General features: G+C 40.8%; 1 protein-coding gene across 1 annotated transcript in view; it reads right to left on the reverse strand.

Annotated features, from left to right (window-relative positions):
* The window catches only part of RBPMS (RNA binding protein with multiple splicing), a 113,999-nt gene extending 94,062 nt beyond the window's left edge, over positions 1-19,937 (reverse strand). The window contains exons 1-2 of the mRNA XM_011944606.1: positions 19,934-19,937; positions 13,475-13,677 (exon numbers count right to left, since the gene is read on the reverse strand). Coding sequence (XP_011799996.1) covers positions 13,475-13,677; positions 19,934-19,937 — 207 coding nt within the window. The remainder of the gene's footprint in view (positions 1-13,474; positions 13,678-19,933) is intronic.
* Between the last annotated feature and the right edge of the window lie 7,095 nt (positions 19,938-27,032).

A 27,032-nucleotide genomic window follows, 5' to 3' on the forward strand; every position in this document is an offset into this window, starting at 1 on the left:
CCAGGATGGTCTCGATCAACTGACCTCGTGATCCACCCGCCTTGGCCTCCCAAAGTGCTAGGATTACAGGCATGAGTCACCACTTCCGGCCTGCACTGTCTTTTATAATTATTCTTGACTTTCAGAGAAGGCTCTCTTCTACTCTTAGAAGCCCAAATTAAACTCTCCTTCCCCAAAGCAGCTTTCTCCACTGCTCCAATTCTTTCTTTTTCTCTTCTGTACTCCTACTGCATTGTTCATACCACAGTCAGGACTTACTGTTTTTTTAATTGTTTCACAGGTTAGGCAAGGTATCTCATTCACCTATCATTATAACTTTGAATCACAGATTTAAATTTCCTCAGACTGGGGATCTAAGTTTCTTCATGCATTGGAATGACACGTTCACTCAGAAAAAGCCCTAGCTGGATAGTATTTAAATTATTTCACAGAAACGGTCAGGTATTTAGTTGTAAAACAAAAAGACTCCCTTCTCACCTATCCATCATAAGAATTTAAACCCATGAAATGATTTACAAAATACAAGAATTTGAGGCCAGGCGTGATGGCTCATGCCTGTAATCTCAACACTTTGGGAGGGCAAGGCAGGTGGATCACTTGAGATCAGGAGTTTGAGACCAGTATGGCCAAAATGGCGAAACCCTGTCGCTACTAAAAATACAAAAATTAACTGGGTGTGATGGTGGGCACCTGTAATCCCAGCTACTTGGGAGGCTGAGGCAGAACTGCGTGAACTGGGAGGTGGAGGTTGCAGTGACACAAGTTCACACCACTGCACTCCAGCCTGGGCAACAGAGTGAGACTTTGTCTCAAACAAACAAACAAAACAAGAATTTGAGAACTCAAATTAGATAACACTACCTAATTTAATCATGGATTGACACACAGAAATAATAGATTCAACAATGTGTAACACAGTAGTACCCTAAAGTATTTGATAATTTATCTTTTTGTCTGAGACACAAGGATTACTCCAATACTAAATGAGAGGCCAACACATTTATTTCTTTACAAGAAACAAATCCTTTTGCTAAGTTCAAAAAGGATGGTACATAAACTATGTAATTATAAAGAAAAGAATGCATAATTCATTTCTCTAAATAACAACAATTTGTCCAAGGTTGAAGCATATTCACAAGTTTAATGTTAAGAAAAGGAGTTGCAGAATAAGACATGGCAAATGATACATATAACCTCTCCCCGTCAGCCCCTACACAAACACTCCTAATGTATTTTGAAGGGGGTGGCCTGCCCCTCCACACCTGTGGGTGTTTCTCGTTAGGTGGAACAAGAGACTTGAGAAAAGAAATGAGACATAGAGACAAAGTATAGAGAAAGAAAAAGTGGGCCCAGGGGACCAGCGCTCAGCATACAGAGGGCCCACGCCGGCGCCGGTCTCTGAGTTCCCTTAGTATTTATTGATCATTATCTTTACCATCTTAGAAAAAGTGAAGTGACAGGATAATAGGATCATCGTAGGGAGAAGGTCAGCAGTAAGACATATGAATAAAGATCTCTGTGACATAAGTTTAAGGAAAAGTGCTGCGCCTTGATATGCACATGCAAACATCTCCATAAACCTTTTCAGTGCATAACGAGCAGCACTGACCTAGCAAGTCCCACCTTTCGCCCTAAGACGGTTTTCTCCTTTCTCAGTATACAGAACATACAATCGGGTTTTACACCGAGATGTTCCACTGCCCAGGGACCAGCAGGAGACAGATGCCTTTCTCCATCTCAACTGCCAACAACCGCCAAGAGGCCTTCCTTCCTCTTGCACTAGTCCTCCTCAGCACAGACCCTTCACAGGTGTCAGGCTGGGGGACAATCAGGTCTTTCCCTTCCCACGAGGCCATATTTCAGACTATCACATGGGGAGACACCTTGGACAATACCTAGCTTTCCTAGGCAGAGGTCCCTGTGACCTTTGGCAGTGTACGTGTCCCTGGGTACTTGAGATTAAGAGAATGGTGATGACTTTTAACCAGTGAGCTGCCTTCAGGCACTTGTTTAACAAAGCACACCCTGCACAGCCCAAAATCCTTTAAACCTTGAGTCACCACAGCACATGTCTCTTGCAAGGACAGGTTGGGGGTAGGGTCACAGATTAACAGCATCTCAAATACAGAACAAAATGGAGTCTCTTATGTCTACTTCTTTCTATATAGACACAGTAACAGTCTGATCTTTCTTTCTTTTCCCCACATATTTCATGACAGTCCACCATTTTACTATTTTAGATCTTGTTTCCTCTACATGCAGACTAAATGTAACACTTGCCATCTTCAAGGACACTATCCATGGAAAATACAATAGTATGAATAAGTTAATCGATAAGTTAATAAACTCATGCTAAGTTAATACTTATTAATCAAGTATGTTTAAGTCCTGGACAAACAATATTATGCAGTATTTAGTTATATACACTTTCTGGTTTTCAATACTAAGCTAGCAATCCTGAGCTCCCTCTTTACTGCTCTTGGGGTAATGTATGTTCAAGAAAACAAAAGGAATGATATCAGCTAAAAAATGTAATCAGAAAGGTAATCTGCTGGGGGAAGGATCACATAATTCAGTATTTCTTAAATATGCCTGATCACAAGACTGTCCAGGATGTCTGTTAAGAGACTGCTGGGGCTCCCTCCCAGAAATTCTCATTCAGTTGATCTGGGGATGAGGCTTAGGGGTATGAATTTTTAATAAAGCAATACAGATGAATTTCCTCATCAAGCACATTTGGGAAACATGACTAAATCCACAGAAAGGTTTTCTAGTTTTAAAAGAACATACAAGGCCGGGCGCAGTGGCTCAAGCCTGTAATCCCAGCATTTTGGGAGGCTGAGACGGGCGGATCACGAGGTCAGGAGATTGAGACCATCCTGGCTAACAAGGTGAAACCCCGTCTCTACTAAAAAATACAAAAAAACTAGCCAGGCGAGGTGCCGGGCGTCTGTAGTCCCAGATACTCGGGAGGCTGAGGCAGAAGAATGGCGTAAACCCGGAAGGCGGAGCTTGCCGTGAGTTGAGATCCGGGCCACTGCACTACAGCCTGGGCGACAAAGCGAGACTCCATCTCAAAAAAAAAAAAAAAAAAAAAAAAAAAAAAGAACATACAGGTAACATTCAATTGTACCTACTCCCACTGAGATGAGATTGTGGCCCTTGAAAGCTCCTATTGCCAAGTGCCACTGAAGATTGTTGAGAAGATGTTCTTGATCTTGGAGCAGAGGCCTTAGGGTCAGGCCCTGAGTGAATCTCACACAGGCAGAGAAGAATTAGACCCTTTTGTATAAGAAACAGATTTGCAATTAGATTTTATAAGGTAATTCTGCAGTTATTTAGGAGGAAATAACTAAATCTGTGCTTATACTAGTGATAGCATGAACTTTCACTATTATTCTTTACTGCGAATAATGTAATAAGAGAACAATTCTTCTGAGACACCCCCAAAATTTCCAAGAAGCTAAAAGCTATTTTTTTTGTTTGTTTTGTTTTTTTTGGAAAAGTACGAAAAGTAGATCCACAAACCAACAGTGATTAATGAGTGCTTCCTACATATAGAGAGTTATAAAGCAATTTGCATCCTTATTTTCAGGTAGCATTTTACTAAAATGTAGATTCTAATTTAGTAGATCTAATGTGGGGGCTGAGATTCCACATTTCAAACTAGCTGTCAGGTACATAGACCATATTACCAGATTCTTCATGAATGGTTACCCAAACATAAGGACCACAGAGAGAGTATGACGGCTATTTAAAGTGAAGAATCCTGGATACTCTAAGTAAGGTTGGGCCCCTGAAATTTGCCTCATTAACAAGGACTCTAAATGATACAGATATAGGCAGCCCATAGAACACACGCTGAGAAATACTGCTACAGAGGCCACAACGAATCCACAAGGAAGGGGAAAGAAGACATCTGTATCAAGTAACCATACTTCAAGGCAGCATGAGACACCTGTTAAGAACAGTGACCCTCAATTTGCTCTGAAAGTTAGGAGATACTGACATTTTCGGAAGGAAATCTCCAAGGAAAAGATTTTGGAAGTTCTGACTAGCAAACAGCAACAAATGTGAAAAGGATAGTTTTTAGACAAATAGCATATCTCATATGTCATAAACAAGTGCCAGGAGTCAGTCTCCCACATTCTCTGATATGATAAATGGTTTTCAACTAAAGCTAATTGTCCTGGTATATCCCCTGTAGTAGAGAATACTAACAACAACTCAGTGATTGGCAGGAATTTGAGGGCTAAGGACCATTTGGCACTCTTCCCTACCTAGGCATCATTATAGAAGTCAAAGATGACAGAATTACATGAACCACACTGAAAGAAATGAAATACAGATCATCCCTATGCACTCACTAGTAGTATTTCTAAAAATTATTGTAGGGGGTGGAGGTAGGACAGATAACAAATATACTTGCAAAGATCATGTTCCTCTGGTGTCTGGATAAAATGCCAGCAATGAATATCTAACTATCACCTAGTGATATTCTACTTCCCAATACCCCCCAACCCCAGCCCTGCCCAGTGACATCTAGTCTAGCATTTTGTTTATTATGGCTTGGATGCCTTCTCTGTAAATGGTAACACTGGGTACAAACATCTCTGTACATCAAACATGAGTTATTCATTGCTTCCAGTTCTCCCGTACCTTGGACTTTACAGACCCTGATTTCCGGCCACTTATGACAGCCCTCAGGAACGCCCATATTTTTCATAACTAAGGACTGATGATGTAAAATGCCATGTTTGATCACCACCTTCTTCTTACAACCTGTTCGACCTTAGAACCTGTACTGATGATCTCTCAGACACGCGAATGCAGCCTTGTTAAGGCATCCCGTGAAGGAAGGCAGAGTGATATGGAGGACAAAGCACTTGATAGGAAAGGCCTGTGTTCTAGTACTAATGACCCTTGACTGCTGCTTCCTCCCTACAAGGTGCCGTCTATGGATGTGACATCTTTCTGAGGGACACTTGAAATGATACTGTGACTGAAATATGACAGAAAAGAAACACAATCATTATATAATGGTTTCGGGCTAACGACAATTCCTGGAATAACACTGTTCTACTTGCCTACCGTCCCCCAGTCCCTAACAGATGAGAGAGATTTGGGAGATTTGTTACAATTTGATATTTAAAAAACAAATGGGCTAAATGTCTCAATGAATGAAACTTGCCCCTGAAGCCTGTGCAAGTATCTGTAGTTTCTCATTTTTCTCTATTCTTAGCAGTATATCCATCACCAACAGACTGTTTCCTGCTGGGAAAAAAAATCAGTAAAACGGCAGTTTTCCCTGAGAAAGACACTAGTCTCACTCACACTCCTAGAGAGCCTGAAATAACGTGAGCTATTCCAAAGAGAAAACTGGCCGCGCGCGGTGGCTCAAGCCTTTAATCCCAGCACTTTGGGAGGCCGAGACGCTCCAGCCTGGGCTCTAGCCTGGGCGACAGAGCAAGACTCCATCTCAAAAAAAAAAAAAAAAGAGAGAGAGAGAGAGAGAAAACTGTCTGAGGTGCAGAATAATCCATATCTATCAGAATCTCAACTCAGTTCCTGTGCAAAGCACTGTTGCTTTGCTTGACAGACAGCATTCACATGACCTATATCAAAACACCCACTAAATAATGAAAGACATCTCAGTCTTGCCTAAACAACAAAGCCCCATGAGTACAGACACTGTGTCAATGGCTGAAGCAATTCTTTACGTCATTTTACACATGAAGTTTATTATAAACAGAACGGTCAATGGCAGGATATGATTAAACGATTTTAGCTTGGAGAGATAGGAGAAAGAAATCTTCCAAGTCTTAGGGCACTGAAACGGCAGGTGTGAATCTGAAGACCTCAGAAGCCCAGGAGAGTGAAATGTGTTGTTGTCCACCACTTCTACTACAGAGTCAGTTACAAAAAATGAAACGCTGTTATAATCCAGCACCCTCGGCCTGTACAAGACCCTAGGATGGAAACATTTCTTTTGGCATGTAAAGTAATTAAATTTTCTACCTCCAGGGCTTTTCAAGGAGTTTATTTTTTCAAAAATATTAAGACACTGGCTAGTCACCCTATTTTTTTATTTTTTACTCATTTTAATATACATTGTAGGATTTTTACCAGATATATTATCTGCCTTTCATCAGTTAGTACCATAAAAGGCAAAGGAGAAGTAACTTTATTCTGAAGCTGCTTTATTTTTAAATGAAAGCCCTTCCTTTAGTTTTCAAAAACAACACACATACTTTTTTTTTTCTTTCAGGCAGTGGGAAACCAAAAGCCACAAATAAGCTGGCCGCTGCATTTACCTGTTGTTATAAAAGACTGTGCCAGCTTTTAGAACTCCAGTTATGTTTTCACAACCATGCAGTTCTGGAAATACTACGCAGCACTTTATGAGATGACTTCTTCTCTTTCAAGTGTCATGAATTCCAAGACAAGAAGTGGGACTGAAGGCCTGGACAGCAGTGGAGGCATACTACCAAGGTTGCCATTCGCTCATGACCTGGGAGCTGCCAGTCAGTATCACAGGGACTGACTCTACCTGAAATGACCTCCCATGATGTCCTTCCCATCCTCCTCCTCGAAGTCCAGTTGTGGGTTTACAGAGTAAAAGCAAACAGATACCAGGTTGAAACCATCCAGTGTTTCCACCAGACTGAAAATAAGTCTGCCTGCTACAGAATACCAAATCTAAGATAGTCCATCTATAAATCCATTTCATGCTGAATTGCTTAATTATGAATTCTTAGAAACTAGCATGCAAATGATTAAATAGTCTACCTCCAGGGTTTTTAAGCAACTTACTTTTAAATGAATATTAAAACGCTGACTAGTTACTACGCTCGTTGATTTTAAAGTGTCTATATGTGGCAATCTATACTTTTAATCCATTCTCCCATACCCTCACTTTAAGAGGAAAGTTATTTGGGAAAAGGAAACCACGCACTAATTTATTTTAATGTGGCAACCTGCCTTCCATCTGTGAGCCGTGTAATACCTTCATTTGTTTAAAAGAAAGATAAACTGTTCTTTAAAAAGGCTTGGAGCCCTGCTTCTAAACAGGACATCCTAGTTGACCTGAAGTGTAACTAAAAGTAAATTGTAATTTTTCAAGATTTTCTGTTGAAACCAAGTTCTAACCATAAAACTGTGGAATCTGGCCCTGAAGGAGGTCTTTATAAAATAATGGAAAAGTACTCTGTGAAAGGTAAAATGCCTAAGAGGCTATCAGAGAAGCAGAAAACGTGGCCTCAAGCCTCATAGGAGCAGCAATGCACCTCCAGTGAATCACCTTGCGGCCCAGTTTCTCCTTGTGTGAGGTACAGGTGACAGTGCTTGCTTCTGTCTCCATTTAAAAGGAAGTGTGGGACAGGCACAGCAGCTCATGCCTGTAATCCCAGCACTTTGCGGGGCTGAGGCAGGCGGGTGACCTGAGGTCAGGAGTTTGAGACAAGCCTGTCCAATATGGTGAAAGCCCGTCTCTACTAAAAACACAAAAATCAGCTAGATGTGGTGGCAGGTGCCTGTAATCCAGCTACTCCAGAGGCTGAGGCAGGGAGAATCGCTTGAACTGGGAAGCGAAGGTTGCAGTGAGCTGAGATCGTGCCATTGCACTCCAGCCGGGGTGACAGAGCAAGACTCTGTCTCAAAAAAGAGGAGGTGTGAGGAGGAGGATCCAATCAAGAGCTGGGTGGGGGCAAGAAACAGGACATTATTCAAGTTGCTTCAGGATATCTGAATATAAGACTAAGTCAGAAAAGATCATGTTAGAGTTTCCTACTATTTTAACAACAGCAAAATCCAAGTTTAAAAACATTATAGTTTTCCTTTTTGTCTCTTCTTTTCTTTCATTCTCAGTCAGGTACAACAAAGCACTGAACAAATACTTGCCACAATGGGAACTGTTCAAAAGCCTGAGAATGTGCAATTAGTGGGTTCTTATCACTGTTTACCCTTGCAGAAGTTACCTGTCATTCTCCAGTACTCCCAGCTTTCATCCCAATTTAACATGCCAAACTCCCAAATTTCTAGTCCTGACTTCAATCCCACAGGCTAAGTAAAAAAGCTAGCCAGGACAGCAGTTAAAAGAAACAAAAGACAGAAAAGGTCCCCTCCATGGGTATGGTCTCGCAACATTTTAATAATCTGGACACAGAGAAGAAATGAAGAGTATATAGAGTTGTATAATAGTTGCCAAACATACTACCAAGCATTTTATTACATGAACTCTTTATTTAATCCTGAATCCAACAGATACTACATTCTATTTCTGTCCCCATTTTATAGATAAGGAAACAAGTTCAAAATAACTTGGTTCAATGTAACTAGAAAGTGACAAAGCTAGGATCTGAATCTTGAACAAGACATGACGCCTGGATCCAAGAGCTCTCAACCATTACACCCATTTCTACCCACTGCTCTCTGTATACTTTCTCTAGTTTTTACACATTTCTACTGGTCTTTTTCTCTTCTTCATGCACTGCTGCTTTCATCTTGAAAGTCTATATTTGATAGAAAACATGCCTTGACTTGAATTCGAGAGGCAACCTAGTCAAGATGGGAAGGAACGGAAAAGGACCTGGTTTTAAGACTGGTACTGAAATCCTGAAGCCAATGGCAGGAAGAGCAAAAAGAACACACACTGGGAATGCAACTGCCCTGCCAACATCTTGGTGTTTTCCACCTCAGTTAGGCTGTACATCCAAATATGCATACAGGAAGACCTCACATATGGTTAACGTTAAGGGCATGTGAAAAATGTCAAATACAGGTTGACTCTTCCAATGCTTACCCAACATACAACTAATAAGTTACATTCTAATATTCTAAAAGAATTAGGCAAACATTATTTAGAACGAGAAACCTAATTTATTTTCCTATGTTCCATTCTGAATTAAACAATGGGAACAATTGTAAATCATCTCAACAATTTTTGTTATGTTTATTTGCTTTCCATGTCACAGTTCTCTTAACTTTTAACAGCACATGTGTTCTCACAGAGAAAATTCAGGGAACACTGAAAGGATGGACTATAGATTGCTGAGGCAAGAGGACTAAGAGGCTTTTAGAAATTTCCTGTTTATATCAGAGAGCTATCTATAATCCATCACCTAGCAAAAAAAGTAATCACAAATGAGATATGTGACAGTTATGTATTAACATTGTTTTAAAATTCCCCAAATTACTACATATCATTTTTAAAATGAGTTAGATCTACACTAATATCTTCTCTATTTTATGTAGTAATAAATTTCTGTTGGGCACATCATTTCCTAAATTCCCTTGCTAGTTAATACTGTACAGGCTGAGTACCCTTCATCTGAAATGCTTGGGCCCAAAAGTGTTCAATTTTAGAATTTTTCCATATTGGGGGATATTTGCAATCACACTCTGTTGAGCATTCCCTTTGGGCATCATGTCAGTAGTCAAACAGTTTCAGATTCTGGAGCACTCTTTTGGATACTCAAACTATACTAGTAAATTCTGGCCTATGGTATGGACAGAAGTGATGCCTGTAACTTCTAGGTGGTGCCTTTAAAAGAGAACATTCCTTTGGTATGCAACAAAATCAAAAATAAAATAAAAAAAGCCTTTTTTCCTGCTTTCTTCTTGCCTAGAAGATGACTGTGGGAACTGGAGCACCCATCTTAGATCATAAGATGACAGCTACCTGATGAAGATGGCAGAGAATCAAAATATAAAGTCAGCTTGGGCAATAAAGTCCCATCTCTACCCCAACGACCCTCCACCACACACACACATGCACACAAAAGCCACGTGTGGTGGCATGTGCCTGGAGTCCCAGCTACTTGGGAGACTGAGCTGGGTAAATCACTTGAGCCCAGGAAGCTGAGGCTACAGAAAGCTAGGATAATGCCACCGCACTCCAGCCTAGGCAATGGAGCAAGACCCTGTTTCCAAAAAAAAAAAAACACACACACCAAAAAAGTCTGCTAAATATAGATCACTTTTCGGACTTTTACATGAGAGAAATAAATGCCTATTATGGTTAAGCCACATTACTTTGGTTTTCTGTTGCTGCTGCCACTATCATACTGCACCCATGTGCGTGCACACACATACACGCATATATTAGGGATTCTAATGCTGTAATTATTTATCATCTCATTTTTAAGAAAAGCTTATTTTAACTGATGGCTGAAAAAGTAGTCCACCTGTAGCAACACTTAAAACAGAAAACACAGAAGTTAGTTTTTGCGTATCAAGTATGAAACAGAACAGCCTCACCCTTACTGATTGTTGGCCTTCATTCTTGTATTAAAGTCAATAAAATACAAGAGTTAAAACACTGTGAGACTGCTAAAAATAAAGTGTATTGCATGACCAAATCTACTTCACAGATTAACCACAATAAAGGGGAAAGTGAACGAAGGAATAACTACCATAAAATGATAAAATCATCTTTAAAGTTAATATCCCACACATCACAGTAACATGAAGTTGCAAAGAGATAAGCATATACAAAGAAACAAGCCTTACACTTGAAAAATGTGAGCTTTGGCAATTTTGATTTAATGCTCCAAGTTGTGTTTCATGTACCGTACTGGTGTCTTAACTGATTTCATTGTCTCTTTCTTTAGCAAAGTCTTCACCTAAATGTATTTACAGGCTGGGCACAGTGGCTCATGCTTATAATCCCAGCACTTTGGGAAGCTGAGGTGGGTGGATCGCTTGAGTCCAGGAGCTCCAGAACAGCCTGAGGCAACGTGGTGAAACCCCATCTCTACAAAAAACACAAAAATCAGCCCGGAGTGGTGGTCTGTAGTACACGCTACTCAGGAGGCTAAGGTGGTAGACTCGCTGGAGCCCGCGCGGTCAAGGCTGCAGTGAGCTGTGATTGTACCACTGCACTCCAGCCTAGGCGACAGTGCAAGACCTTGTTTCAGGAAAATACATACATATATCGGTGTATATATCTGTATATTTAACAGACTAAAGATAACTGATGAAGAAATGGCAAGGAGAAAGAAAACATGAAAACTCCAATGTCAGCTTTCCTTCTACAGAGAATTAAAAGAAACTAATAGGTTACTAATTTATGCATAAAAATGGAATTTATAGTTCTTCAGATAAGCCAATAAAATAATCTAAAGATGTAATTCTTTTGAATTATCTAAATAGCTCTGTATTATAGTTACTTTTGTCAATCTGTCTATCTTGCAGACACAAGGATAGTAAGATTTACCTTCAGATTTTAACTTTGTCCTTCAGAGTTTCTGCTTCCAGTATCTGGTTTATCTTTTGAAAAGCATACATTATTCTTTCAGGTATTCCCACCATTGTCCTTTTGATCAGGCTTAGACTGAGTAAATATGTGTATTAAGTAGAAAGAGAGGATGAAATAGGTCTAACTATTTTTCACTGTAAGAGCTATAGTGTATTTTCAATAGATATTAACAGATCACAGGATAAAATATACCAGATCACTAGACTTTCAGGCCAAATGTAAAGCAGCCATGAACTCACATGAAACATCAACCCCACCGTCCTAAACTCAGAAGCCACCTCTGTTTGGTAAGAAAAAAAAAATCTTAGAAGCATTTAAATTGCCTAAAATTTAAGAATTTTCTACACCATCATGTTCTAGAAATAATCCATTGGCAGCAAAGCAGATTAAAAGATTTAAGATGCACAGGGTGGCTCTCAGTTCTTACCATGTACTTAAGCGTAGAGGCAAGTCAAGGCTGAAGTCACAACTCACAACAAACGAATACATTTTAGAACTTACTTGAAATCTTTGAAATAGATATCTTAAACTGTTCAATTGTTTTGGCTAGGCAAGATGGAGTGAGGAGGAACGTGGAACTTTTCTACTCTGCCTTCTTTGTTCTGTCTTTCTTGTTCTTTTACCATGGGAAAAAGAGACTTGAAACCCAAATGAGATAATATGCGAAAAATACACACAGATAGTTACGTTGGCCTTCGCTACATCCACTTTAAACCACTGTGATTTAAACTACTCTTTTAAATAATAACAATCTAGTTATAAAGTATAGAAAGAATTCAGTTTTGCACATAACATTTATAGGGTGCTTAGTATACGCCAGGCCCTGTTCAAATGGTTTACATACGACTCCACAACCTTTAATCCACAATTACAAAATCTAAATGCTCTGAAAGCCTATAGTGGTGAGTCTGGGAGGAGGGCAGTGCAAACTCACTGGGTGGCAAAACCTGATCTAAAGTGATGTAAAACTATTCATAGTTTTAATCTATCTCACTTAGTATAGCATTCATGTTTCACTGAAGAAAAATGAATGTGCTTAATTACTATGTGCTACCTTAGACCTCACTGTATCATGTTACTTATGGGTTATGTACTACGTTATTTTTCACAATCTGAAAGAGGCTGGGTGCGGTAGCTCACACCTGTAATCCCAGCAATTTGGTAGGCCAAAGCTGGAGGATCACTTGAGGCCAGGAGCTCGAAAACAGCCTGGCCAGTATGGTGAAACCCTGTCTCTACTAGAAACACAAAAATTAGCCGGGCATGGTGGTGCACCCCTGTAGTCCCAGCTACTCAGGAGGCCGAGGCAAGAGAATCGCTTGAACCTGGGAGGCAGAGGTTGCAGTAAGCTAACTACATTCCAGCCTGGGTGACAGAGACAGACCCTGTTTCAGCCACTTAATCAATCAACATAAAATCTGAAAGATTTTTAAGCAATCCGACACCAAGGATTTCAGATAAGCAACTGTAAACCTGTATCTACCCAATTACCCTTACGACAAGCCTATAAGATAAGGAGCTATTTTGCAGCCTAGGAAAGTGAGGGTTAAGGAACCTGTCCAAAATTAAAACAGCTGGTGTTACAGTTTGATTTGAACTCAAGCAGTTCAAAGCCTGGGCTCTTAACCACTATACTACGCAGTCTTTTTGTTTTTACATCATGCACATTTAAAGATTTTTAATTTTTTTAGCCATAATTACCAAAAACAAATAGTGCAGGACACCTTTTTAAAAAACTATTTAAAACAGAATTCAGAGAAAAAAATATTAAGTATTACAGTTTAGGAGTACATAGACCTTGGGCCAATTGATTCCAATATTTTATAAAAAGGCAATATCCACGCAGCATATTCCAGATTCGGGTTGTGGAGAAGCTGCAGGGCTTGAGGTGACTGTCACAACTGCTTTCGGTACGGAGGAGCCACTGCCAGCTGTGTGGACAAGAATACTTAAAAGCACGTGCTTTGTTTCATTGCTCCATTGCCACAGGTGGGTATTTCAGGGGAATTATTATTAATTTCACAGTTTTTTAAAAAGCTATCATGAGTAAATAAAAGTAATGGTAGGAGTCATGGTCCCAAGAGGGAGAGCTTATCGCCAAGACTTTCTCTAGCCTTCCCCTGGAAGCCCCAGTTCAGGTATTGGTCACCAGAAATGTCACCCTCTGACTTTTCCCCCATCCCATCGGAGGAAGTTTAACAGATCCCTTACAGGTACCGTGGCTCTCAGTACCCTCGGACTTCGAACAGCCGGTTCGGGCCCAAGAGACTCGCTGGGACCTCCACAATGGCGGCTCGTGTGGGCCGCGCGACCGGAAGTGTGGCCGCGCACCTGACCCAGCTTCCGCCTGCGCCTAGGGCTCAGCCAGACGATGGCAAAAGAAGAGAGGCAGATGCGGTTCCCTGGAGGACTGGCCCCACCTAGAGCAAAACAGGAAGCATTCCAGGAAGACTGCGGGGGTGGGAGAATGCAATTAAAATGGAAAAGGCAGTGACTGGCGGCGAAGGTTTACAAACAGAAGATAAAGCGCCAGAAACCCTCATTCTGGAGCTGCCACGGTGAGGGTGAAAGGAGTGGGAATGAACTGAGAAAACCCTGCAAGGCTCCAGGATCCTAGGAGTGCAACAAAACGAAGGGCCAAGGTGAAAAGCGACTGAGACCTGGAGAGGCAGGAAAGGAGAAAATGGAGTGTAAAGAAGTCTAAATGTTTTATTTCGTATGTTGGCTTAATTTTGCCTGTATCACCAGAGGGAACATCTAGCACAGGAAAGGCCCAAGAAATACTGTTTAGAATTGTTACTCAGTAGCCACGCGCTGTTAAGGTCAGACATTTCTTATGCTTGAGCCCAGGAGTTCGAGACCAGCCTGGGCAACCTAGCAAGACTCTCTATATAAAAAGAAACAACAACAAAATAAAAAATAGGCCCAGCGCGGTGGGGCTCATGCCTGTAATCCCAGCACGTGGGGAGGCAGAGGCGGGCAGATCACGAGGTCAGGAGATCGAGACCATCGTGGGTAACATGGTGGAACCCCATCTCTACTAAAAATACAAAAAAATAGCTGGACCTGGTGGCACACACCTGTAATCCCAGCTACTTGGGAGGCTGGGGCAGGAGAATCGCTTGAACCCAGCAGGCAGAGCTTCCAGTGAGCCAAGATTGTGCCACTGAACTCCAGCGAGACTCCGTCTCAAAAAAAGAAAAATAAAGTTATTTCTGATATGGTATTAAGAGAATCCACAAATAAAAAATATTGATGGCAGATAAATCAGAACATTACTTTTTCCCTTTTTAATTTTTTGGAGGGTTTATTTTTCAGATTGAACGATAAGGAAACATATGTTGATACTACCCAGCGTCTGTAACAGAGGAAGTTAGGCAGTATGAGGGAAAAAAATGAATCAAGGAAGAGAGCGGAAAGGATCTACCACCTTATCCATCTTCTTGACTGTACAGTCTCCGGAGCATTTCCATTAATGGGCAAGAAACATCCCAGTGCATCGTACACCTGTTATTTGTAAACTCTTGCGACATGAATAATGCTTTCCTCACAATCTGTTCTACTGAACTTTACTTTTCTCTAATAGTTCTGCCAAGTTTGAGATCAGCAATTTTCGCTACCATGATGTTCCACTGCTTTTTCTACCTAGGTTAAAAATACAGACTATGCTGAAAATCTTGAAGAAACAATGATACACTGTACCAGACCCATTGTAAGTTTAAAAACCCCAAAACAGTGTTTAGGAGCAAGTGAAAGAAAAAAATTTTAACTCCAGCTTTGCAGACCACACACAAATCTCACATTTATTCAACCCTAGGCGCTCAAAGTTATTTGATCATTACGGTTAATGTTAAAAATGGACAATTATGGCTACTATCAAAAATCAAAATAGTCCAGGCAGGGTAGCTCACTCCTGTAGTTCCAGCACTTTGAAAGGCTGAAGCGGGAAGATTGTTTGACCAGCCGGGCATCATAGCCAAGACCCTGTCTCTACAAAAACATTAAAAGCCAAACAAAAAAACAAACTAGCCAGAGGAAGAAACTAGTTGGAGGGGGTGGTGTGGGGGGCGGTGGTGGTGACGTATGACTGTGGTCCCAGCTAGTCAGCTATTTTGGGAGGCTGAAGCAGGAGGATCCCTTGAGCCCAATAGTTTGAGGCTGCAGTGAGCTATGATCATGGCACTGCACTCCATCCTGGGTGAGACAGTGAGAACCTATCTCTTTTAAAAAAAAAAAAAAAAGTTAAAAAAAAAAGTGTTCTCAAAGATGTGGAAAAAATTGGAACCTTTATGCACTGTTGGTGGGAATGCAAGCTGCTATGGGAAACCTCAAAAAAATCCAAAACAATTAACCAGTAGTAGTAGACCCAGTGACAACGAAAGCAGTATCTCAAAAAGATATTTGCACACCCATGCTCATTGCAGCATTATTCACAATAGCCAGGTGGTGGAAGCAACCCAAACATCCCTTTGACAGAAGGATGGAAAAATACGATGGAAGCCTTAAAAAGGAAGGAAATTCTGGCACATGCTACAACATGGATGAATTTTGAGGACATCAGGCTGACTTAAAGCCAGTAACAGACAGATACTGAATGATTCTACTTACATGATGTATCTAAATAGTCAAATCCATAGAAAAAGGGAGTAAGAATGCTGGTTGCCAAGGGGTTAGAGGTGGGGTGGATGCGGAGACGGCAAGCTGTTGTTTAATGGGTATAGAGTTTCTGTTTTGCAAGATGTAAAAGTTGTGGAGCTCTGTTGCACAGCAACGTGAACATACTCAACACTACTGAACTGTACACTTAAAAAAAGGCTAGGGCTTGGCACCTGTAATCCTAGCACACTGGGAAGGAGGATTGCTTGAGGCCACGAGTTTGAGACCCGCCTTAGTAACAGATTGAGACCCCATCTCCAAAAAATAAAATAAACAAATGGTTATGACGGTAAACTTTTGTTCTGTGTTCTTTACTACAACTGACTGATCAAATGACTGATTGATTGACTGACTGATTGATTGTAGAGACGAAGTCTCACTGTGTTGCCCAGGCTGGTTTTGAACTCCTGGACTCAAATAATCCTGCCTCAGCCTCCCAAAGTACTGGGATTACAGGTGTAAGCCACTGCACCTGGCTTTCATCTTTTTTTAATTATAAAAAAGAAGCACAGCCTAGGCAACATGGTGAAACCCCGTCTTTACAAAAAATACAAAAATTAGCTGAGCAAAGTGGTACATGTCTATAGTCATACCTACTCGGGAAGCTGAGGTAGGAGGAATGCCTGAGCCCAGGAGGTCAAGGCTGCAGCAAACAGTGATGGTGCCGCTGCACTCCAGCCTGGGCGCTGTACTCCAGCCTGGGAGACAGAGAGAAACCCTTTCTCAAAACAAAAGGGAAAAAAATAATCAAAAAACAGGCAATTAGCAAGAGGGAAGCAAGGGGGGTGGGGGGGGAGCCAAACTCTAAGAAAGAAGTTTTTCCTCCTAACCTTTAGAAGAATGTATCATCAGAATGTCAAAAGATTTTCTCACAGCATTCCTTCTTTGAGACCCTCACTGCAAAGTCAGCCTATTTAAGTTTCTTGTAGGTGCTAAGCTATGGGTTTCCTTGTAAATCATGAATCAAAGGAAAATATTTTGCTTTATGAACAAAATTCCTTTTGTACTTCTTGGAAATTGCCCATTCATGACTTCCCACTCACCTGTAAGACCTGCCAAGAAACACGGAAGAAAGAGAACACATCCTTTCCTTTTGGCTTTGATTAAAGAGGTTTGCTTTTAAATGATACTATGAAATGTACTGAGAGCACACACAAAGTTTATCTCCAAACATTATTTCCTGAGCATAGTAACTGACTACACCTGTTAACTCAGTCTGAAATAAGAACAAAACAACAACTAGTACCACAGTATCAGATTATTTTTGACACTTAAAGGTAAACTCAGATATTCCCTCTCAGCAAACAAACATTTAAAATAAATCACATCTTCTTGTAATCCCAGTGCTTTGGGAGGCCAAGGCGGGTTGATCACATGAGGTCAGGAGTTTGAGACTAGCCTGGTCAGCATGGTGAAACCCCGTCTCTATTTCTAAAAATACAAAAATTAGCCAGGTATGGTGGCACACACCTGTAGTCCCAGTTACTAGGGAGGCTGAGGCATGAGAGTAACTTGAACCTGGGAGGTGGAGGTTACAGTGAGCTGAGATTGCACCATTGCACTCCAGCCTGGGGTGACATAGCAAGGCTATTTCAAAAAAATAAATAAAAAAAATAAGATTGCATCTTCCTACCTCTCTATATAGATACCATGCAAACTTGATGACAAAAATCATGGGATATCAAGCCTATCTAATAATATCATTATTGCAAAGACAAAGAAAAAAATTTATTAAGGTATAGTATAGTATCTGCATTTCAAATGCCTCTCTCATTCTGCCCCAGTGTTAGAATAAGAGCTAAAGACAGTGATCACACACAGAATTTAATTCCAGCGCAGAAGTAAATGTGGTAATTCTCACATTCCTCAGTATAGAGGTAGTCAGTTAAGCTTTTGCTTGAGCAAGTGTTTCCTCAATCAAGTCACAAGTTTCACATAAATGGCATTTTTGGCTGCTATTTTTCCTCCTTCCTTGCAGTAACGACCACGTCAACACATCCTGGTTCCACTTACGGTTAGTCTCCTTTGTTGTACAGGGAGGACAGAAGGGGAAAATCCACTTGGTTACACTCTGTACCTGATAAAAGTTACGACCATCCTAAAACATGGAAAGTAAAAGGCCAAGACAAGCAAATGGCTCATTCTGTTGCCCAGGCTGGTCTCAACTCCTGGCTACAAGTGATTCTCATGTCTTGGCCTCCCAAAGTGTTGGGATTACAGGCATGAGACTATGTTATTTAGAGAACCCTGCTGATTAGCTTATTTTACCAAAAACTACCAAGTTATTTATCAGAGGGAAGAGGAAGACAGGAATGAATAAGTAATAAATAGGTATAATTGTGCTCTGGGATTAACTTGCAAAATAGATAAATCATTTCCTAAGTGAAAATAACTTTTTTTTCTTTTTTTGAGATGAGTCTCACTCTGTCACCCAGGCTGGAGTGCAGTAGCACAGTCTTGGTTCACTGCAACCTCCACCTCCCAGTTTCAAGTGACTCTCCTGTATCAGCCTCCCGAGTAGCTAGGATTAAATGCATGTACCACCACACCCAGCAACCTTTTTTTTTTTTTTTGAGATGGAGTCTTGCTCTGTCACCCAGGCTGGGGTGCAGTAGCGTGATCTGGGCTCACTACAACCTCCGCCTCCTGAGTTCAAGTGATTCTCCTTCCTCAGCCTCCCAAGTAGCTGGGATTACAGGCAAGCAATACCATGCCCGGCTAATTTTTGTATTTTTAGTAGACACGGGGTTTTGCCATGTTGGTCAGGCTGGTTTCGAACTCCTGACCTCAGGTGATCTGCCTGCCTTGGCCTTCCGAAGTGCTGGGATTACACCAAGCCCGGCCTAATTTTTGCATTTTTAGTAGCGATGGAGTTTCACCATATTGACCAGGCTGGTCTGGAACTTCTAACCTCAAATGATCCTCTCGCCTCAGCCTCCCAAACTTCTAACCTCAAATGATCCTCTCGCCTCAGTGCTGGGATTACAGGCATGAGCCACCACACCCAGCCAATAACATCATTTTTTTAAAAAGCCTTCAAAGAGTTCAATACAAAATTCTTCTAAAGTAAAGTTATTTTTCCAAATGGCAGCCTCGGATAAGATCAATTTTAACATTTTGACTTATAATCCCAACAAATCTAGGTCAAAATGCTACATATATCATGACAAGGGAGTGTAAACATGTAAAGGTTCAATACTTACTCAGTTACATTCAGGAAATATTTATTACGTGCCCATAAGCAAGAACCTCTTTTAGAACAAAATTCAACTCCTTTATAAATTCGACACAATGAATTCTTTTTAAAACAAAAACACAAGCAAACCGCAACTGCATGGAAGAATGCAAGGGCACCAGCAAGCTCAGGCACACCACATACCCTAGACCCGGAGAAGCAGGGAAACAAGGTGACATGTGTTGAGAAAACTATTGCGGTCCTAAGTGATATTAGTGTTAGATACAGGAAAGTGATAGTCTTGCCCTGTTCTTGCATAGAACAGCTATGCTCAGAGCACAAGATTCCATCTGACAACTGGCAGGGTAAAGTTGGAGATTCAGAGAAGAGCAATCAGGCTAGTAAAGGAACCGGAAACTATGACCTATGACAGTGGTTGAGGGAAGCAGAGATGGTTAGCCTAAAGGAGAAATAAGCAAGGCTTAAGAAAAATTAGACAGCAGCTTTCAAATATTTTTAGAGAAGTAGGTTAATTATGATATTCATCCAACAAGGTAGAAATCATACCAAGCGTGAAGTCACAGGAACGTCCTGAGTATGCAACCATTGGAACTGTCCATAGTAAAATGGGCCAGCTTGAGCAATAAAAGTCTCCTAGTACCAGAACATGTTTAGAGGCTGGGGAAAGTGAAAAAAAGACCTGATTAAAGGAGGAGGCTGATGTCGTTACTCTGAGAAAAGACAATTGTTTTATTGGAAAGACAAAGGAGCTAATTATTGGAAATAACTGAATTCCACATAAGGACTAAAAAGAGTCAGAAAAAGTGCTGTCTCCCTGTACTTACCCATATTCCCCCAACTCTTTATATTTCAGATCAATAATTTAAATAATCTAACCAGGCCAGGCACAGTGGCTCACAACTGTAATCCCAGCACTTTGGGAGGCCAAATCAGGAAGATCACCTGAGGCCACAAGTTTGGAGGCTGCAGTGAGCTATGATCACACCAGTGTACTCTAGGATGACAAAGCCAAGAACCTCTCTTAAAAAATAATAATCTAGCCAAAGGTTGTTTCTTTTCCTTCCAGTCACTGATTTCTCTTTGAAGACTCTTCAAGAGTATTCTTGATGTAGAGTCTTCCCTAACTAATCACTCCATTGGCCCATCCACCACCACACAGGCTTGTGCGTCCATCCCCATCAGTTGCTGTTTCTCTTCTCCAAGCTTCCACAAGTTAGCTGTCTGTGTATATCACCAGCACAGTACCCTCTGACCTACAAGGATTATTGATATGATGGAATCTTAAATTGTAGCAAAAGGTTTTGAACCTATGTCATGTATCATAAAATACTGGTACCATAAGATTACAAAGATCTGTGATTTATGAAAGAGAATTAACCAAATCAAAGGGCAACATATCCCAAGAGGCCTCCAGAGACTACAGCTTAGCACCTCCACAAGTAGTGTAGGTTGAACATCCCTTATCTAAATGCTTGGGACCAGAAGTGTTTTCAATTTCAGATTTTGGAAGATTTGCATATACATAATGAGATACCTTGCAGATGGTACCCAAGGCAAAACATGAAATTCACATACATTACACACACACCTCATATATGTAGACTGAAGGTAATTTTATATAATATTTTCAATAACTGTGTTCATGAAACAAGTTTTGACTGTGTTTTGACTGCAAAGTTTTGACTGTGTTTGACTGACACATAGGGTGAGATGTGAGGCATCAAGTCAGTGCTCAAAGTTTCGGTTTTGGAGCATTTCAGATTTTCAGATAAGGGATGCTTAAACTGTAAGCATTTAGATTGGATGGATGGATGGATGCATGGATGGGTAGATGGGTGGATGGATGTCTTCTTTGGAAGTTCATCCTTCAGAAACATGTATTTGAACACTTCCATTTTATGTCTTTCTGCTGATCACAGATTAGATTATAAATTCCTTGAGGACAATGATGTCTTCCTTTCCCTGTCCCACGAGAACCCTTAGTTGCTGATCAAACAGAATTCCCTAAAATCCTTGCTGACAGAGAAAACTATACTTGAGAACTAAATGTGTGTGTGTTTTATGTGGGAATAACTCCTGTTATTTCTGCAAATCTGGACTGACTTCTTTTTGTGGCTTTTTTTTTTTGAGGTGGAGTCTCACTCTGTCTCCCAGGCTGGAGTACAGTGGCGCCATCTCTGCTCCCCGCAGTGGCCGCAGACCCGGTTCAAGTGACTCTCCTGCCTCAGCCTCCCGGGTAGCTGGGATTACAGACACTTGCCACCATGCCCAGTTAATTTTGGTATTTTGAGTGGAGACAAGGTTTCCCCACTTTGACCAGGCTGGTCTCAAACTCCTGACCTCAAGTGATCCACCTGCCTTGGCCTCCCAAAGTGCTGGGATTAAAGGTATGAGCCACTGTGCCCAGCTTGCTGTTCTTTTTTGTTCTTTTTTCTTTTGTTCTTGTTTTGGTCTTGTTCACAAAAGACCAATGATAGTAACTCCCCTGCCCCTACTCTCCTGTAACAATCTTTGATACTCCTCATTTCCTAGAAGTTGTAGACATTAAAAAATCACAGATCCCCAGTATTGGGCCTAAAATCAATCACAAAATTTCAGAGTTTGAAGGTTGCATAGAGACTATCTAGTGTAACTCCTTCATTTTATAGCTTAGAAGGATAAAGTCATATTATTGACCCAGGACTCTAAATAATTTTTTCACTTTTTCTTTTTAAACTACAAATGAAATGTACGTTCATCCACCTCATAGAATTTACTGCCTTGGGTTTAGGACTACCTGAAATTAATGACTGTTCAGCCATTTCATTGTTGAAATAGCTCATATTAGAAAGTCATCAATTAGATAACACGTGTATAATCATGTGCGATCTAAGAATCAGGACATGGAAGTTCCAGGTCAAATTAGTAATTATAAGAAGAACAGCTACAATTTCATGGATCCCTACTATGTACCAGGTGGTGAATCAGATCCTATGTTCATGCAATTATCCCAGTGACCCTGCCAGGTAGGTAGAATTCACCTTCTTTTTCTTTTTTTGTTTTTAAGAGAGGATCTCGCTCTGTCACCCAGGCTGAAGTGCTATGGCCATGAATATAGTTCACTGCAACCTCTGCCTCATGGGCTTAAGAGATCCTCATACCTCAGCTTTCAGAGAAGCTAGGACCACAGGCATTCACCACCACGCCTGGCTAGTTTTTTGTAATGTTAGTAGAGACAGGGTTTTGCCATGGTGCCCAAGCTGGTCTGAAACTCCTAGGGTCAAGCGATCCTTGATCCTGGTAAATATTTTGGGTGGAACCTGGTAAATTACTCCAGACTACATATGACAACCCAACAAAGAAAATGAACCCCTGATAAAAAGATATTTGAAAAATCTAAACATAGGGAATGTTATATTTTGCCTCCCTTGTGAATGTTTATTTTGTTACACAATTAAGTGGCCATTGAAAGAGTAAGTTTTCTCAAAGTTCTGGAAAGTCATCTTAACTTAGGCCCTGGAAAGAAATGGAATCTCTTTTAGTAATGACTCTTATTTTCTTTGAAAGTTCATGTTTGGGTCAGCCAAGTTTTAAACGGCAAAATTATATTGCTGTGTTGTTAGTCAAGTTTGAGGGGAATGAGGCCGCTGGCTATTTGGATCACTGTAGGACAGCTTATCTGGTTTTTAGCTTGAAAGAAGGGTCTATTCTTAGGCAAAAGACATCACTTTTGAGGAGCAGAAGCTTGCATTGGCTTTCAATTGAACGTACTCAAGTCTAGTTCTCCAATAAAAGTTGCTTCCAAACCCTGTGTGATTTTTCTTGGGTCAACGGAATGTTTAAGCGAAAGGAATCTTCCTTTTGTTGCTTCCTTATGTTGCAATTTAGGCAAACAGAAAATAATGTGGAATCATTTTTTTTCATTTGTTTATTTATTTATTCCCTGCCTTATTCTAACAAGAATAAAGTGGTCAGTAATAACAAAGAATAAATGTAAACTATTACAGTTATGAATGAGCCAGAAATTTTATTTGGTTTCATTACACCAGCTATTACCCTGACTTTAAACTATTTATTAGTCATAGAAACCTACACACTACACTTTATTAATAAAGCCTATCTGATTTTAATATAAGCATCTTTTTTCAATATAACTACTTCCATGGAGGTAGTTGTGATAGGAAGGTAAAACTGGTAAATGACACAAATTAAAACGATAATTCCCAAAGGATGAAATCATTCCCCTCCGAGAAGGATTTAAGTAGCCTTTGGCAACAACATCCTCAAGGGACACAGAAAGAAGTCATGGGCACCTCTATGGTCATGGCTCTGTGTCAGCACCAGATCACAAGAGGACCTGGTGAAGATTTCTTGCTTAAGAGTAAAAAATACTACGTAAATGAGATGCAGGGCTAACTTTTCTGCAGTCTTCCATCTAATCAAAGACTCAGAGCGTCTCATCAGACAATGGGATAGAAAATAGTTACTTTCTGGCCGGGCGTGGTGGCTCACGCCTGTAATCCCAGCACTTTGGGAGGCCGAGGTGGGCGGATCACGAGGTCAGGAGATCAAGACCATTCTGGCAAACACGGTGAAACCCCGTCTCTATTAAAAATACAAAAAACTAGCCAGGCGTGGTGGCGGGCGCCTGTAGTCCCAGCTACTCGTGAGGCTGAGGCAGGAGAATGGCGGGAACCCGGGAGGCGGAGCTTGCAGTGAGCGGAGATCACTGCCACTGCACTCCAGCCTGGGCGACAGAACAAGACTCCGTCTCAAAAAAAAAAAAAAAAAGAAAGAAAATAGTTACTTTCTGTTGGGAGAGTCGGTTTATTTAAACTGCGGGATCACTTCAAACTTTGTTAACAAGTCAGAGATTGGTTCACAAGAAAAAGTCTTTGAAATGTCAAATTAAAATTTGTTTTTGGTTCTTTTTTGAGACAGGGTCTCACTCTGTTGTCCAGGCTGGAGTGCAGTGGCCTGATCATGGCTCAAGTGATCCTCCCACCTCAGCTTCCCAAGTAGCTGGGACCTCAAACATATGCCATCATGCCTGGCTAACATATTTTTTTTTAATGTTTTTGTAAAGACGGGGTCTCCCTAAGTTGCCCAGACTGGTCTCCAACTCTTGGGCTCAAGCAATCCTTCCACCTCAGCCTCCCAAAATGCTGGGATTACAAGTATGAGCCACAACGCCTGGCCCAAAAAATGTTTTAAACTCTTACTTGACATAGCAGACTTGTATAATCAGTAATAAATATACTGATAAGTACTATTATTGAAAGAGACGGCCGGGCACGGTGGCTTATGTCTATAATCCCAGCACTTTGGGAGGACGAGACGGGCGGATCACCTGAGGTCTGGAGTTTGAGACCACCAGTCTGACCAACATGGAGAAACCTTGTCTCTACTAAAAATACAAAAATTAGCCGGGCATGGTGGTGCATGCCTGTAGTCCCAGCTACTCTAGAGGTTCAGGAGAATTACTTGAATCCAGGAGACAGAGGTTGCAGTGAGCCGAGATCACACCACTGTACTCCAGTCTGGCAGACAGAGTGAGACTCGTCTAAAGAAAGAGAGACGAAAAGGAAAGGAAAAGGAAAAGGAAAGGCATGCAGGGGAGTGGGTATAGGCCTTGACTCTAGATTCCAAGTCAGGCAATCTTTCCTACAAAATTTGAGTTGTCCCCTTGCTATGACACCCTATATGCCACACAATAAAATCAAGAACCAACATGCTATTTTTTCTCCCCATGGATACACTCTGCCAGTTACACCATGTGCTCCCCAGTATATGTAGAATAATGCACGCTTCCCGGTGAACCCACTGCAACCCCACATCTTCCTCCTCTCCCACTCAATTCAAGGAAATGCAAGTGATTGAGACTAATAAAGAATACATCTGAAAACCGCTTCGCACATTAAAAATACACTCACAAATAATTACCTATACTATTGGATTGTAATCATCTGCTTCACTTTTCATCAACCTCACCAAACAAGAAGGTCTTGTTTTATTCGTCTTTAAATTTTAGCAACTTGCATAGTGCCTACCACATGGTAAGCATTTAATATATCTTTTTGGAATAAATGAACTATAAGACATAGGTATTTTTTAAATTAATAGCACTTTTATCAATTTCTAAGTAAATGAACATGAGGCTGTAATTTTGGTCTTTAGGAGAAACTACTAAATATGGGTTAGTACATGTCCCTCAAAGCCATATGTGTAACTCAAACATGTATAAAACGATTGCCACAATGATTACTCTACCACAGCCAACACATAAGTGAGATAGCTACTAGGAACTTAAAAACTACTCTCTTCAGACAGCATTGAAATAGCAGTGATTTTGACAATGCTGGAATTACTGCTTTTTTTTTTTTTTTTTTTTTTTTTTTTTTTTTTTTTTTTTTTTGAGACGGAGTCTCGCTCTGCCGCCCAGGCTGGAGTGCTGTGGACAGATCTCAGCTCACTGCAAGCTCCGCCTCCCGGGTTCACGCCATTCTCCTGCCTCAGCCTCACGAGTAGCTGGGACTACAGGCGCCCGCCACCTCGCCCGGCTAATTTTTTGTATTTTTTTAGTAGAGACGGCGTTTCATCATGTTAGCCAGGATGGTCTCGATCTCCTGACCTCGTGATCCACCCGTCTCGGCCTCCCAAAGTGCTGGGATTACAGGCTTGAGCCACCGCACCCGGCCTAAATTACTGCATTTTTGTTCTTTGATGTACTGTACAATGGGAAATGGATCAAAAGTTATTAAACAACTCAGTACAAGATTTCTTTATAAACTCTGAAAAATGTACCAAAAAATACAGTGTAGGAATATGCACAATGAAGCCTCTTCTTCGCTGTCAGCTTGCAAATACCTTGGTTCCATGTTACAGAATAGAACCAAGATGTACAACTTGTTTCTCCTCCAGAGATATTATGGGTATATAGTAGTACATTCTCTTCTCTATTGACAACAGGAGGGCTTATAAGATTTCAGATTTTTAATTTACTCATCCATCCATCCATCCATCCAAGACAGGTCTCACTCTGCAACCCAGGCTGGAGTGCAGTGGCATGATTACCAGTAGCTGCGACTATAGGCGGGCGCCATCATGCCTGGCTAATTTCTGTATTTTTGTAGAGACGGGATTTCACCATATTGCCCAGGCTGGTCTTAAACTGCTGGGTTCAAGCAATCTGCCTGCCTCGGCTTCCCAAAGTGCTGGGATTACAGGCATGAGCCACTGCTGGGCCAGATTTCAGATTTTTAAAATCTGCCAAGTTTCTGCATAGATTCTATAACTGTATGGCTATAACCAAAAGTATTTTTCCATAAATCAAAGTTACTAGGCTTGGGCATCTAATTTTTAAATTATTTAACTTCTTCTAAAACATTCTCTTTCACTTTAAAAATTAAAGTCACAAACTGAACTACATTTTGAAAAAGGAGACAACAGCAAATGTATACCATATGTAAGACATGGAAACCTGCAGATAATAGCACAATTTATTATTGGACTGCTGATCTTAGAAACTATGTAGACACCAAGAAGCCAAAACATGAAAGGAAATGGCTCCAAAGAAGTCAATGACAGGGAATTTGGTGGGTGACTTAACAACCCAATTGCTAAGGACTTTTTGAGACCTACTATAACTGGTTAGACCTTGATTACAAAATCAGATTACAGACTGTTTTTATATTTCACTACAAAAATTTGGGGGCATGTATATCAATCACTGGATGGGGTAGTTGAGGCTTCTAACACTGTCATTAGCTTAATTGTTCTGCTAAAAAGGAAAACTAAATACCCTTCCAGGAGGCCTGGATTTCATTGCTTTTAATTTAGTCAAAATTTAGTTTAAAATGCACAAAGGAAATACTGCCTGAGGAGTCCAGAAAAGCTTTCTAGAAGCAAGCCATGTGCTTGAAGACAGACAGGTGCTCCTGTATA

The sequence above is a fragment of the Colobus angolensis genome, unplaced genomic scaffold (genome assembly GCF_000951035.1).
Source record: "Colobus angolensis palliatus isolate OR3802 unplaced genomic scaffold, Cang.pa_1.0 Scaffold233, whole genome shotgun sequence".
Taxonomy (NCBI): domain Eukaryota; kingdom Metazoa; phylum Chordata; class Mammalia; order Primates; family Cercopithecidae; genus Colobus; species Colobus angolensis.